This window comes from Pelobates fuscus, chromosome 3 (genome assembly GCF_036172605.1).
Source record: "Pelobates fuscus isolate aPelFus1 chromosome 3, aPelFus1.pri, whole genome shotgun sequence".
In the NCBI taxonomy this organism is placed as follows: Eukaryota; Metazoa; Chordata; class Amphibia; order Anura; family Pelobatidae; genus Pelobates; species Pelobates fuscus.
In genome coordinates, this window is record NC_086319.1 from 26,623,807 (window position 1) to 26,638,263 (window position 14,457).

The 14,457-nt window shown below is 40.3% G+C and overlaps 1 protein-coding gene across 7 annotated transcripts in view; it reads left to right on the forward strand.

The window, feature by feature from the left end:
• Positions 1–14,457, forward strand: part of CADPS2 (calcium dependent secretion activator 2) — a 416,067-nt gene that overhangs the window by 125,847 nt on the left and 275,763 nt on the right. For all 7 annotated transcript variants that reach the window (XM_063446829.1, XM_063446831.1, XM_063446824.1 and 4 more), the window contains exons 4-7: positions 2,137–2,217; positions 2,535–2,771; positions 4,713–4,834; positions 6,133–6,244. In XM_063446829.1, the coding sequence (XP_063302899.1) occupies positions 2,137–2,217; positions 2,535–2,771; positions 4,713–4,834; positions 6,133–6,244 (552 nt within the window). The remainder of the gene's footprint in view (positions 1–2,136; positions 2,218–2,534; positions 2,772–4,712; positions 4,835–6,132; positions 6,245–14,457) is intronic.

Here is a 14,457-nt window from a genome sequence, read left to right on the forward strand (position 1 = left end):
GAGTAACATTACAGCTAAACACAAACGAAATGTCAAAACACAAGCCCATTACATGCCATGGAACATATGGTAATCTTTCCCCCTGGGGGGGAAACAGGAGATTTGTGCATAATAAGCATACAAGTTTTGACTCTGGGATAGGACTCGCTCCACACGACCTCCCCATGGGATGTACACTAGATTGTGAGTATGTATGTATGTCTGTCTGTATGTCTTTGTATGTCTGTCTGTATGTCTACGTATATATATGTCTGTCTGTATGTCTACGTATGTCTGTCTGTATGCATACCTGTATGTCTGTCTGTATGTCTATGTATGTATGTCTGTCTTTATGTATGTGTATGTCTGTATGCATGTCTGTATGTATGTATGTCTGTATGTATGTATGTATGTATGTATGTATGTATGTAAGTCTGTATGTGTATGTCTGTGTGTATGTCTATGTATCTATGTATGTGTATGTATGTCTGTATGTCTGTCTGTGTATGTGTCTGCCTGCATGTATGTGTATGTGTGTCTGTATGCATGCATGTATGTCTATGTATGTCTGTATGTCTCTGTATGTATGTCTGTCTGTGTATGTATATGTAAGTCTGTATGCATGTCTGTATGAATGTATGTCTATTTATGAATGTATGTATGTCTATGTATGTCTGTCTGGATGCATGCATGTCTGTGTGTATGTCTGTGTGTGTGTATGTATGTCTATGTATGTCTCTGTCTGTCTGACTGCATGCATGTATGTCAATGTATGTCTGTATGCATGTATGTCTATCTGTATGTATGTCTATGTATGTATATATGTATGTCATTATATATGTATATATGTATGTCTGTATGTCAGTATGAATGTATGTCTGTATATTATTATGAACGTATGTCTGTGTATGTGTGTATGGATGTCTGTATGCATGTATGTCTGTCAGTATGTCTGTATATATGCATGTATGTCAGTCTGTATGTATGTATGTCTGTATGCCATTATGAATGTATGTCTGTGTGTGTCTGTATGCCATCATGAATGTATGTGTGTATGGATGTCAGTGTCTGTGTATGTCTGTATGTCCTCATGCATGTGTGTCTGTATGTATGTTAGTATGTGTCTGTCTATCACTATGTATGCCTGTATGCGTGTATGTCTGTTTCAGTATGTGTGTCTGTTAGTATGTATCTGTGTCCTTTTGTATCAGTGTGTGTGTTTGTGTCTGTGTGTGTGTTCCTGTGGGTGGTATTTGGAGGCGGACCCAGTGGGCGGTATTTGGAGGCAGGCCCCAGGGGGCCCAGACCCTGAGCTGAGTTAGGGGCCCCAAAATTTCTGGTGGCGGCCCTGGACACAGGCTCTCATTTGGAAATGGACAGACAGAAAATGCATGCTTTGCACATCTTGCCTCCAAGCACCATATTAATAATAGTGATAATAATCACTATAATCATATATATGATCCCTTTAAAGAGAACATTTCATTCCATAGGACTTTGTGGACTACTATTTATAACATTGAGTTGAGCTATGGTTTTGTTGCCTTTGTTAAAGGAACACTCTAGGCACCAAGGCCACTTCAGCTTAATGAGGTGGTCTGGGTGCCAGGTCAGAGAAACTGCTATGTTTATAAATGGGTTAATCCAGCCTCCAAATCCTCTAGTGGCTGTCTCACTGACAGCCGCTAGAGGCGCTTGCGTGATTCTCACTGTGAAAATCACAGTGAGAGCACACAAGCGTCCATAGGAAAAGATTGTAAATGCTTTCCTATGAGACCGGCTGAAAGCACGCGCAGCTCTTGCCGCGCATGCGCATTCAGCCGAAAGGGAGGATCGGAGGCGGAGAGGAGGAGGAGAGCTCCCAGCCCGGCGCTGGAATAAAGGTAAGTTTTAACCCTTTACTCTCCCCAGAGCCCAGCGGGAGGGGTCCCTGAGAGTGGGGGCACCCTCAGGGCACTATAGTGCCAGGAAAACGACTATGTTTTCCTGGCACTATAGTGGTCCTTTAACCTTTTTAAAAATAAATACATTTTTATCTACTGTTTTACACAAAGGAGTTTATAGTTTTTACGTGAGGAGGTAACTCTAAGTGGCAGATTAATAAGCACTTGTTGTACTCGTACATTATGCTAATGCTGTTTATGATCTGTATTTTAGCTGGATAATGCTGATGAGCAAGCAGCCCAAATCAGACGAGAACTTGATGGACGACTGCAAGTGGCGGAACAAATGGCAAAGGTGAACAGCCTGACAGATTATCTCTCGTCGGCGCGCGCTGATATGACTTCACTTTTCACAGTGGATAATTGTTTATCATTAATATTGAACATGTTTTGATGTAGAAACCCAAGATCCATTAATTACTGACGCTTGCTGTAATCAATCTAGCAATGAAAAATAACCCGAACATTCTAACACAAGTTACACTTTTCGCTACAATACGCAAAGATTTATCATAGTTTAATTTGTTCAGAATGTTCTTTGTAAATCAGGCTCCGGTTCACTTAGCCATGCATGGAGACCAAATTCTCATTGCTTTTCTTTCTTTTAATTAGGGACGAAAATATCCAAAGTTCATAAACAAGGACATGGAGAGTATGTTCATTGAAGAACTCCGGTCGTCGGTCAATTTATTAATGGCCAATCTAGAAAGTCTTCCGGTATCCAAAGGTGGACCCGAGTTTAAGTTACAAAAGTTGAAGAGGTGCCAGAATAATGCATTCCTGGACATTGGGGATGAGAGCGAGGTTCAGCTGTCTAAATCAGATGTGGTCCTTTCATTCACATTAGAGGTATGTGCTGGTATCTAAAAATATAATGTCTTCATGGTTAAACAGCTCTTAAGTAGTTTGACAAATTACTCTGGGAGGCTGTCTAGGCACATCTAGTACCAATACCACAACAGCAGACTGTAGTGTTTATGGACTGTGAAGTATTAATTTTTGTTATGGCCAAGGTCCAGCATATTGCATTTGACTCCTGAACATTTAAAATGTTCATTTTTGACATAAACTATATGGTAGGAACTGGAAGTGTAGTGTGAATCCTGACATAAAATATACAGCAGTTTTTGGAATTTTAGAAACAAGATGCCTTCCCTTTTACCAGTGAGTACGTATCATAAAATTTAATAATGGTTATTGTATTCTTATAAACTTGATAGTAGACTGGTCCTCAAAACACCATCATAATGTACTAATTAAGAGATGTATTGGTGTCTGTAATGTGTACTTAAGGGGACATTGTAGGCACTGTATCTGCTTCAGCTCGTTAAACTAGTTATAATGTCTGGAGTTTACGGTTACCATAATTTCATTCAGCAGTAAACAGTTTTTAATGTTTTTATGTTTTAAATGTGCTAAATGTGAGCCCCCAACACCCATCCTCTCTGTGGTGCTTTGGCTAATAAGGAAGTATTCACATTAGCAGCAGTGTGGCGCTGTGATTGGCTAAGATGTGTCAGCTGACTGTTTTCAGCCTATCAGAGCTCCAGCTGACAGTATGAATAGGTATGATTACAAGGAAGTGTGAAAGATCTGCCTTAGCCACACCTCCAGATGGGGCCAGACTGTGGGTGGCTAGGAATCCTTATTTATGACTAAACTGCTCTAAAGGGATTTATCACTGAACTTAGGGGCAGTGCCCGGGAACTCCATGAACTATAACCAATTCAAAGAAATGAAATGGTTAGTGACTACAGTGTCCCTTTAATACATCAACATGTAGTGTATTGTTCACAATCCGGGAATTGGTTAAAAGGATTTTAAAAGGAACTGATTAAAACATGAAAAACTACAACTTGCGTTAACCTTTTTTATGTGATGCACCGTTTCTTATAAAATGTTTCTTATAAAATGAACATTTGGAAGAAGTGGCACCACAGTTCAGTACAGTCCTGGCACAGGCAGGGCACACAATGTAAATGAGACAAACTAAATGTTTGAAGGCACAAAAAGGCAACATGTATCATTGTGATTGACAGTGAGCCAAGATGTTGGTGAACAGTTACAAGAGAAAGGTAAACACAGCAGTGTGGCGTCCAACATTTAATCCTCTTTTTCAGACTCAAAAACAGATACTTCCTACATATAGGAGATAACTTTGTTTGGGGATAGCGTCAATAAAGACAAACACTTACTTTTATAGCACAGGTGTAAAAAAACAAGTAAGGGCCTCCAGCTGCTTTAGATCAGTTAACTGGAGAGAAACATTCAACCTGTAGCCAAATTGTTGCTACTTTTGTTTCCATTTTCATCTTTAATAATGTATTTAGAGTGCCCCGTGCTCGTAGCTCACTAAGCAGTTGTCTTTTCTATAACATACTTTAATTCTAGCATTTGAAAGATATGTGAATGTAGCTTTACAATTATACTGTATCCTAAATGTGAACTTTAAATGTGAAATGGTTACTTCAAGCACCATGGCCACTTCAGTGTTTTGAAGTGGTCATGGTGTCTGGAATCTGTGCAACATTTTGCTATGGAACGCTGCACATACAGAGTTTAACACCTTTGCTTCTGGAGATGTAACTCTACATCTGTCAGCGTCATTAGTCATAAGCTTGTTAAATGTCACAGGCCATTTGAGGACCCCAAATGGGCTGTACTGGTTATGAAGTTTGAGGTAAAACTTTTTTTTGTGTTTTGCCATATAATGTTGCAATTTATTTTCACACTGTAATTCAAGAAACACACATCTTCGTAGCTAATTAGGACTTTTTTTTTTGTTTGTAGATTGTCATTATGGAAGTGCAAGGATTGAAGTCTGTGGCTCCAAATCGAATTGTTTATTGTACGATGGAGGTAGAAGGAGGGGAGAAACTTCAGACTGACCAAGCAGAAGCCTCCAGACCTCAGTATGCATTATTAAATGATCACTCCTAATCCATAATACACTTTAGCTTGCTGAAATGCTTTGTGTATAAAAAGTTTGTCCTCTTTTATTTTTTTTATTTTTTTTTCATTTTACAAAAAGCAAAAATTTTAATAGAAACTGGCACTGGCTTTCAATTAGACAACCGGTCCTGTTACTTCCTGGTTTTGTTAGCTCAGTGGAACTAAGCTCAATAGGCAGTAACTGCCCAGAGCACCTGGCTTACAAAGACTTCATTGGGAAGTCTGATTGGACAGCCACAGAAAGTATGGGCGGGGTTAGAAGGGGAGGGCTTTGCAAAGGCTGCAGACAAGAGATCTATAGCTTTTTTTTTTTTTTTTTAAGGATAACCCCCTAAAATATAAAGATTAATTAAAATAATGTATGTTTTTGTTGGGTGTGTATCTACTAAATAGTGATTTGTATTCTTTTTGTAGTTGGACAGTGGGGTGGTCCTTTAAATTTCTTCTGATTGGAGAAGTTATTGAATAATTATAGTGTATAGGCCAACTTTTAAAGTGGTCGTTAATTAAATCACTGATCTTTTGTTCGTTTAACCTTCCAGCCAGTTTATCTCTTCAATCAACATTTACTGATTTTGTAAATATCTAAGAGACAATTTTTCATCACTTATCTTTTTAGTTGGGCTTATGCAATAATGTGAGGGTTTGGGATTGGACATCGGAGAAGAATGCTTGGGGTTATTAAATATCATACATGGTTTGGGGATATAGAATAGCGTAAGAGGGTTAGGACATTGCACAAGGGGTTGGAGTTAAGGAATAGCATGTGGTGGTGGGGTTAGAGAATAATAAAATAGGTTAAGATTAGGGGATAGCACAATGATTTATAGATAGGGGTATGCTTTGGGGTATAGCTTGGGGGTAAGGGGTACTAGATTGGGTAATAGATCGAGCGGGATTTAATAAATGGAAAATCCTTAAATGCTGTATAATTTGTGAAGGAATGTGCATGCACAAACCAGGAATTATTGGATGATGTTTGGTGTACACAGCATCATGAGAAAAAACTGCTTGATATAATATAAAATATATTCTATATAAAATAGCATGTTCCCTCCATGTTAGAGAAGAGTTGATGGCCAAAAAGAGAGAGTGGTGTGTGTGTTCAAGCTCATACAATAGAGCAACAAACGTACATTTTATGATATATTATTGTTTCTGAAGTCAGCGGCCATCACGCATTGTATGAAATATAGATGAAGAAGCTGTGATCAAGCCTTGTTTCGTGCATAATTCTTATTTTTATATTTTTTTGAAGATGGGGGACACAAGGAGATTTTACTACAACCCATCCTCGCCCCATTGTAAAAGTAAAGCTGTTTACAGAAAGCACTGGTGTTCTGGCCCTTGAGGATAAAGAACTTGGAAAAGTAAGGCTCGTTCTTTCACTTTTTTATGACCGTAAAATGTATACGTAAAGATTCTAAAATATCGTTTAAATAATTATTTAAATGCTGTCTCTCAATTTACAAAAGCTAACTGCAAACAATAGGAGAGGTAATGGATTGTGTTAATAATAATTGAATAATTTGAACTTTAATTCTTTTAATTACTACAGGTTTTTTTCTTTTTTTTTTAAGCTTGTTTTCCCATTTTTCTGAATGTCCTATGGGCATTTACAACATCTGTAGTGTTTACTGCAGAGCATGCGTTTGTATAAACATTAACATTGGCTAACATAATGCAAACAAAGTTGATTCTGTCTTTTAAATTTCTGCATCCACACCACATATTTTTCATTGTTTTCACATAATTAACAAGCCGGTTCTTCAGCAAAACTGTTTAGAAGGGGGGCGGGGCCTGATAGCCAAGCGTGGTGGACTTACAGACTTACTGAAAGCCAGACACAGACACACACACACTGACAGCCAGACACACGCACATAACACACACACATTTTCCCCAACACTCACAGATTATTATTTATTTTAATTTAAATCCATCCAGCCTCCCTACCTTTGGGAAAGATGGGTGGATATTTTTACCTGGGGTCCAGTGGGGTGGCTGGCCGGGTTGTTCGGGCAGGAAGGCAGGCGGTCGGTTAAAGTCCAGGCGGGTGGCAAGGGAGCGCTAATTTGTAAGCTCTCCCTGCTCAGCACCCTCACGCGCCGCAGAGTGATGCCGGGAGCCAGAATATGATGTCATATTCCGACTCCCGGCATCACTCTGTGGTGCGTGAGGTTGCTGAGCAGGGAGAGCTCACAAATCAGTGCTTCTTTGCCGCCTGCCTGGAGTTCAACCGGTTGCCTGCCTCGAGGCTAACAAGACAAATGCCTTGTTTGCCTCACGGGCAAAACAAGTCCTGCAGGACCACTAACTGGAATGGCGTTCCTGCTGTGGATAAAGTGCAGGAACGCCGTTCCCACGTGTTCCTGCAGCACTCGAGCCCTGCTGGGCCAGATAATTGACTTGTCCTCTCTACTTTTGGCACAAAACTTGCTTATACTCCTTGGGACTATCCTGCCGAGATTTGGACTTGTATCTGGCTGGTTCTGGCAGTCATAGCCCATGCTCAACATCTCTGTGGCCTATTAACGTACCTGAGGCGGGGAGGTGGCCGATCCTCTGCTCGAGCCTGAAGAAAGCCTGTTCCAGGGTCCTGTTTCCCCCCTTTGGACCGGTGGGAGGTATCCCGGTCTCCACTGGTGGAATCTAGTGGTCTTCTAAGCGTGGCACCACAATATAGATCAAGCCAGAGGGCTGAGGCCCACCTTGCAAAATGGTCGCCATGCCAGGGGTCCGCTACTCCTCAAGCCTTCCCACAGTGTAATCCTCATGTGGACCCGCTGCTGAGAGCTTTTGATGAGCTGTGTGCTCAGTTCTGGGCTAAACTACAAAATCAAATGCTGCACAATACTCACATGTGACCAGCCACGACCACACGAATTCGGATGGCTGGCCGATGGCACAGTGTGCAGTCTCTCCCAGGCGGTGCACGCAGATCATCACGGAGAGAAGCTGCAGACGGATTCCGAGGCACCACCTACATCTCCGATGGGTTACTCATATGTCCCGCTGGCTGTCTATCAGATCGCCGAAAATATCTCCAGCAGCCTGGTGTGGTTGGTCTTCGGGGATCGTTTACTCTAAGTGTATTGTAGAGGAGATCTGCAGGGGTGACCTGTTCAACTTACCTGATTGGGAGTTGGACTGTCTGATGTGGCCCACATGCAGAATAGAATAGAATAACACTTACCTCTGTACTCCCCGCAATGCTCTGGCTCCTACTGCCATGGCATGCGCTTCTGTTTGTTTTTTTATGTTTTATGCATTCTGTCTAATAGCTCTCTTCCCATAATGTCATACCCAGTAGCACGATTACTAATGTTGATCCTGTTGTCAGCCTGCCTAGCTATGTCAACTACTATTTTACTGCCTGGCTGACATACCTCTCTTGCTTTCCTATTTCCTTACAAAAGGGCAGTTCTCTCACACGCCCTGTAGATGCTATTGTGTTATTACCATAAAGCTTAACCTGACACTGTTATTATGCTGACCATGATCTTGCTACTGCTGTTGAGACATCGCAGGCCTGTATGTTAACTTTCAGCACAACAAAAATAAAGATTTAAAAAAAAAAAAAAAAAAGTTTACAAGTCTACTGGATCTTTGAACTGATAAAAATAAGTGGTGTATTACTCAGCTTTTAAATTGCTTAATCACAACTTCCTTATATCTCTTCATGAAGCACGGCCAAACTGGGGAAAAAATGTGTCCCGGGCCTTAAATAACCAGAGAGGCCCATTGGTAGGGGTTGGAGCCAGAGAGGGTGTGTGTTGTGTAATCACCAATGACAAGCACATCCCCCCAAAGTCACTTCAATGCTCTTCCAGGGCAGCCCATGCGCAGAGCTTTGCTAAAGAGCTCTTGCATGGCAAAAAGGCTCTGTGTAATTTGCCGTGCTGTGTTTGTTTGTGACTTGTCTCTGGTGTCTCCACAAGTGAGATACCAGGGGACAAAAAGGCCAGGAGAGTACTGTGCATGCTTTTGAGGGCTAATTGTTGGTATTGCTAATGTGTAGAATATGGTGTGTGTTTGTGTGTTGCAGTGTGTGTATGTAGGGGATCTAGCATATTGGTAAGGGAATCCAGAGTGTCTGTCAGGGCTGTTTTGTGTGTGTCTGTAGGAGGGTGCATTGTGTCTATAGGGAATCCAGTATTTGTGAGGGGTGGTGTGTGTGTGTTTGTGTTGGGCCTGTGTGACGTGAGAGGGGTTCAAATGAATGATTACATAAATAGCTATAAATATCTTTGTCTGCTTTTTTAAATTAAAGGGACACTCCAGGCACCCAGACCACTTCTGCTCATTGGAGTGGTCTGGGTGCCAACTCCCACTACTCTTAACCCTGCAAGTGTAATTATTGCAGTTTTTTATAAACTGCAATAATTACCTTGCAGGGTTAACTCCACCTCTAGTGGCTGTCTACTAGACAGCCACTAGAGGTCACTTCCTCCTTCATAGCACAGATTATCTGTGCTAGAGCGTCGCTGGACATCCTCACGCTGTGTGAAGACCTCAAGTGTCGCTCATTTCCTCATAGGAAAGCATTGAAAATCTTTTTCAATGCTTTCCTATGAGGAGCGCTAATGCGCATGCGCGGCATTGCCGCGCATGCACATTAGGTCTCCTCGGCCGGTGGGCGGGATCAGTCTCGCCCACCGACCGACGGAGACAGTAGGGGGAGCGGCACAGAGGAGGAGACAGCAACGAGGGACATCGTCGCTGCCTCAGGTAAGTGACTGAAGGGGTTTTCACCCCTTCAGTAACCGGGGATTGGGGGGTGGGAGGGAGAGGGTACCTCCCGTGCCAGGAAAACGGATTGTTTTCCTGGCACTGGAGTTTTCCTTTAACACTTGTTCCCCACTGGAACACATTTAGGGACATTTTATGCTTTGTGATAGCATAAAATATCTGACTCATTGCGCACAAGATATGCCCAACTCTTATGAATTTTAATTACTTAAAGTAATGCTTTGCCATGATCACATTCATATCCATGTAGCCTGGCAGTCAATAATAGAGTAAGCCTTTTTATTTTGGAATAGGATCCTTGAAAAAAAAAAAATGATTGTGACCATTAAAAAAACAGATCTTGGTCCCTAAATGGTTAATTTACTTTATGCATTTTTTTTTAACATAATCCGCCCGAGCCGCTTGCACTTAACCCCTTAAGGACCAAACTTCTGAAATAAAAGGAAATCATGACATGTCACACATGTCATGTGTCCTTAAGGGGTTAAAGAGATTGTGTAATTTTAGGATTTAGTCATATCGTTTAAAGTCAGTTAATATGAAGATAAACTCTGCTCTTTGATGTATATAGTGTAATTACGTTCCTGTTACGTTATGTGCTTGGCAGTGGATATATTTAAGAACTGTGCATTAGAATGGGTTTCAGCAATATCAAAGACATGCAGCCTTATAGGGAGAAGTTATCTTATTACTAACCGTGCTTGTTGCATTTAATGAGTGTGAAATATCTTTAATGTGTAGAAGTCTCAGTTGTTCGTTTCTCCCTTCAGATTGACCTCTGCTTTCAATTCGCTAAAGTTCTGGTTAATTTAATCAATGTAATAATTATTTAAACAATCATGTGCCGCCTTTACACAAAAGTAGTATTAATGCTGTCTAATTGAGATATAAAATTCTAAATCAAGTACTATGCATAATTTTATTAGAATAGGGAGATTTATATTCAGACACCAGAGTTTAGTAGGTCTACCTCAAATCAGTAGTATATGTGTATGTGTATGAAGTGTAATGTGCATGTATGTATGTGTGTGTGTGTGTGTGTGTGTGTGTAAAAAATATGTGTGTGTATGTGTGTGTATATATATATATATATATGTGTGTGTGTGTGTGTGTGTATATATATATATATATATATATATATATGTGTGTGTGTGTAAAAAAAACTGAATTTTTTTAATATCTTGTAATACCTTTTTTATTGGACTAAGAACATTTTGTAATGACCATTTTTCGAGAGAACCTCCCTTTTTCAAGTCTGAAGCATTTCTGAGCAAGAAGACACAGAGAATTAAAAGTTGAGTTGTGATACAGGGGTTAAAGTGACATGAGCGACATGAGTGGAGACACAGGTTTGATAGAAAATAGAAAACATTCTTGCAGAGTTATACATGTTGTCTTGCTCAGAAATGCTTCAGACTTGAGAAAGGGAGGTTCTCCCGAAAGCTTGTCATTCAAAAATGTTGTTAAGCCAATTAAAAAGGTATTACAAGATACAAATTTTTGCAATTTTTTAAATCTACATCACTGGACTAATATGGCTACAATCTCTACTTCAACACTACCGGGAGGGCGAGGACCCTAATTAAATACCCCCCAGGTCCCCACCCATGAGCGTCCGGTGGGAACCCTAAATAAATAAAGGGGGGGACCTAATGTCCTCCCCAGGTCCCCACCCATGAGCGGCAGGTGGGGACCCTAAATAAATAAATAATGGGGGGGGACCTAATGTCCCCAACCATGAGTGGCAGGTGGGGACGCTAAATAAATAAATAATGGGGGGGACCCAATGCCCCCCCCATGAGCAGCGGATGGGGACCCTAAATAAATAGTGGGGGGACCTGCATTTTGACCACGCCCTGCATTTTGACTGGGAGCACTCTGATTGGTTGATTCCAAGCTAACCAATCAGAGTGCTCTGACAGATAAATGAAGAGACTGACAGGTATGTCTCTACATTTACCTGTCACAGCACTCTGATTGGTTGGCTTGGAATCCAACCAATCAGAATGCTCTGAGTCATTTTACACAGCGTGGGAAAGTTCTTTTACTCTTTTATACTCTTTCAATAGGTGGGCCCTCTTTTTCAGACCTCACAATTCGTTGGTTTAGCCACACCACAACTGACTACTACTGGTATAGCTAAAAATGTATTATATAGTCTTGGCCTTTGACACTGACCACTCTTTAGAAGAGGAAGAATGACAGGATTGCTTTGAACACCTGCATGTGCATCTTTTGCTTGTTTCTGTCTGTGATTTCATTGAGATCATGGAGATTATCAGTAGCATGCTATTCATGTGTAGAGCGTAGAGATAAAGCATAGAAAGGCGAGGATATGTCATGCAGGGGACATCACATTTTCTTTTCTGGAACCTAGCAATCCTTCTGGTGTGGCATCACGCTATACAATATGGGACATTGTATTGTACAATACGACTAGATCCTGAGATTTGTAGAGTTAACCAAAAACATTAGCTATATTTCTGCAGTATGCATGTCATGGCAGCCTTATGTTTGTGGTGACTTGATATGTCAGCTGTGGGAAATAACTCTGCTTTGAAGGCAGCCATATCGCACTTAACCTTCAGCCTCAAAGTCTATGATATCTCCCGAACCTTGACGTGGCAGTATTTTCTCATAATAAACAAGTTAGTGTTCGTATATATGTGTGTGTACATTTCCTTTTTAACAAAATGAAAGCAGTCATGTAACTGTTACAGTATCTACTACATTGATTTTAAAAGTCATATGGACTGACACCCAGTGTGTAATCCTGAAAAGTAGCTGCTTATGAGTGTAACAGCTGTATGTTTAATTGATTCACTTATCAAATTACTCATCTGAAAAGCGGAAGTTAGTGGAATACTGTACCTCTGTAGAGTATAAACACTCTCTGCATGGAGTAGAGGGAGTACATCTACAAATGTTGCTGGATGATGCTGTTGAGAATTACCGTTCAGGAAAATGATTCCAATTAGAGCCAATGTTTCCATAGTACTTGCCCATCTGCTTTGAGTCTTGTAATGAGGCATGGGAGACCTCTGTTCACCAACATTGCAATACTGAGCAAAATCAACTTGGCAAAGTCAATGCGCATTTTTCAAGCAGAATTGGGTACTTTTAGTGACGCATCACAAAGTTTAAAGCATAAAACAATTAAATGAAATTCTCAATGTATACATTTGGGCTCTAGTGGCATTCACCTCGTATCCCTCCTTGCCACCGAAAAGAACTGTGGCAGGTGCTTTACGTGTGAAGAGTGTACCCCCTTTTTTTTTCCTTTTTCAAAAAGTGCATAAATTAATAGAAATAGGTGCTTTTATAAGTTAACCTTGTTACACCCCCCTGGCTGTCAATCAGCCAACCAGTCCTGTTACTTTCTGGTTTGTTTAGGTCAGAGGCGCTAAACTCAAGAGGCAGCAATTGCTCCGACCATCTGCCTTGCACAGACATTGGGAAGTATGTGATTGGACAGCCACAGAAGGTCTGGGCAGGATTAGAAGGGGAGGGCTTGCAAAGTCTTCAGACAAGAGTTATGCAGCTTTTGGATATATCCTCAGTAAAAAAGAATTATAATCAAATGCATGTACGTTTTCAATGCGTGTACATCTACTAAACTGATTTTTTTTTTCTTTAAAATAATTTGTTTTGTATTTGGACAGTGGAAAGTCCCTTTAAAGCAAAACTGTTACCTGAGGTTTGTTTGTTTTTTACCATTTGTTGATCAGAGAGTTAGACGGAACACTCACATCAGCTTTACTCACTAAACTAGTCACATTTCAATTTTGTTTCCAATTCTTTGACGTTTTCCAGATAACACTATTTTGGCCAGCAAAGTTGAAATTCCCTATTCCCTTCCTGACAGTTCAGTGTTTAGTAGACTGTGCAAATATTTGTTTAGAATCAGATACTTTAGTCTATTGTTTAGTAAATAACCATGTTCAAGTCTTATGGTTTTCCAAGGTATATTCTCCTCTCCGATTCATTCCACATTTCTCTATTACCATAATTGATAGATCTTCCTGACAATAATGATATACTGTATTGATGTTCGCAAAGACTATGTAGGTTTTATACCTTTTTGTATTTTATGTGTGTGCTAAGCATCTTCCTTTAATTATGTATTAAGGAGCCTTGTGCATATAATTAATGTGGAACAATGTTTTAATTGCAAGTAATTAGTTGCTTAATGGATATTCTCTCTCCATTTTATTTTATTTAGAATCATTTTTTCTTAGATTAAGATTTCATTAATTTTGCAAACTTGACCCACTGTACATCACTAATTAACTATTTTCCCTATGTAGGATATTCCCGAGGCATCATGTAGAAAGATGTGCACCATTTTGTATTTTAAATGAGTGGTACTTTTTATTTCTGCCTTAAATTTAGTTACTATTCTTATTATAACAATTCAAATTTCAGGTCTTGCAGGGAGAGTGAAAGAGGAGGAGGGAAAGATAAGAAGCTTAGTTTTAGAGAGATTGAGGTTTAAGAAGTGAGAGGACATCCAATCAGAGATGGGAGAGAGGCAACCAGTGACTCGTTCTAGGACAGCGGATGAGAGATCAGGAAAGCAGAGATATATCTTGGTGTCATTGACATACAGGTGGTAGTGGAATTCAGAGGAATTAATAAGTATGGCAAGAGAGACAGTATAAAGGAAAAACAAAAGGGACTGAGAACAGAGCCTTTGGGTACTCTAACCAAGACTTGATGGAGAGAGGAGGTGTTATTAGAAAATGAGACCTTGAATGAAGGTTGGGAGTGAGAGAACTATGAGAAGAAAGTGTCACAGAGGCCAAGGGTTTAAAGAAGGTTAACAGTGTCT